At 19.2% G+C, this 1,673-nt stretch overlaps 1 protein-coding gene across 1 annotated transcript; it reads right to left on the reverse strand.

Annotated features, from left to right (window-relative positions):
* Nucleotides 1–89: 89 nt before the first annotated feature.
* Nucleotides 90–1,059, reverse strand: LOAG_15336 (hypothetical protein; the record flags this gene model as incomplete). Its single annotated transcript, XM_003150827.1, has 3 exons — nt 90–104; nt 520–627; nt 958–1,059. The coding sequence occupies 3 exons, from the start codon at nt 1,057–1,059 to the stop codon at nt 90–92; spliced, it is 225 nt and encodes a 74-aa protein (XP_003150875.1).
* Nucleotides 1,060–1,673: the final 614 nt, after the last annotated feature.

The raw sequence follows: 1,673 nt of genomic DNA on the forward strand, positions 1-1,673 counted from the left end.
TTTTTTTTTTTTTTTTTTGGACGATAATGAAAGAAGTTATTTAAAAAAAAAAAAAAAACAAGAAAAAAACCGATCAATCTTATTAAACCCTAACAGTAATCAATCTTAACAATCGTTTAAAATTTTGATAATTTTACGCGGTAAGCTTATTTACTTTACAAGATATTAGTTGTAATTTAAGATCAATAATCAAAGATCAATTAGATAAACAATGAGATATATGATAACATATTTATTTTATATTCTTCTGTTAAAAATAAACATAACTTTTGTTAATTTTTCTCTCTTCTACATTTTACCTTTTTTTTTTTTTTTCTACTGATATTTAAAATAAATTATCGATAATTTTATCAAATAATTATTTGTGTATAAATTAAATATTTTAATTAAATATAATTTAAAAAGAGTAAAAAAAGAAGAAAAACGAACGGAAGTAACAATGAATGGAATTAGAAATGTTGGTTTTTCGTAATATAACGCATAAAAAATCATTGTAGCTGTAATTGTATTCATAATTACCAATATAACATCAAGTATTAAATTCACTGAATAAATACCAAAACACATGCTAGCAATATTAAAAGCACATAATATTAATGCTGATGTTGCGACATATAATGTTGCCATCTGAAATAGATTTTCTTCTTTACAAAAACGAAAAATATCACGAAGAAAAAAAAAATTAAATCTATAACTTATGACAAGGAAAAATCAAAAAATCAATCAATAATTTATATGCTTCATTATTATAGAAAAAAGAGGAAGGTAAAAAATTAATAAATTCATAATAATATGCAAAACATTTTTTTCACTATAATAAAATTAACTGAATGAAAAAAAAGGAAAAACGAAAAAAACTTTTGGTAACAAGATAATATAGTCTAAATTTTATCATCAAATTGATAATTAAAATTTGAATTCAAAATAAAATTTTAAAATGTTTTTTTAAAAAAGTACTTTAATGTGAACGTTACCACCACAGCATTGATGTGTCGATTGTATATCACCATCAAAATCATCGGCGAAAAATATTTGACATGGCATGCCGAAACATCTCATCTTCTACAATAACAATGTTATAATAATCGCCCTGAAAAAAAAAAAAAAATTTCTTTTGTTCACTTGTTTTTGTTTCATTTTAAAATTTATTTTAGAAATTTAAAATCCAAGTATAATTGGAAATTAAATTTGGTAATATAGCTTTTTCTTTTCACTCTTATAGACTTATAACAAATATCTGTTTCTAATTTATAATCAAATTTTGTACATTAATTGTTAAAATTTCTTAAAAACAAAAATTATTTTTTGATAGGCAAAAAATCCATGAAAGGAAATAGCCAAACTTTTGCCTCCTACATTTTTTTCATTACCTTTGGTTGAATTGTTAATGATATTTCAAATTAAATTTTGAAAAAACTGATGAAAAACAAAAATGAATAAATAGAAATTAATTGCATTTAAAAATTGGGATAAATTGGTGGGCTAAGAATATTTTTATTGAATAATAATAAAAATAATAATGATAATAATAATAATAATAATGATAATAATAATAATAATAATAATAATAATAATAATAATAATAATAATAATAATAATAATAATAATAATAATAATAATAATAATATAATAATAATAATAATAATAATAATAATAATAATAATAATAATAAA

The sequence above is a fragment of the Loa loa genome (genome assembly GCF_000183805.2).
Source record: "Loa loa unplaced genomic scaffold supercont3.1815, whole genome shotgun sequence".
NCBI classification, from domain to species: Eukaryota; Metazoa; Nematoda; class Chromadorea; order Rhabditida; family Onchocercidae; genus Loa; species Loa loa.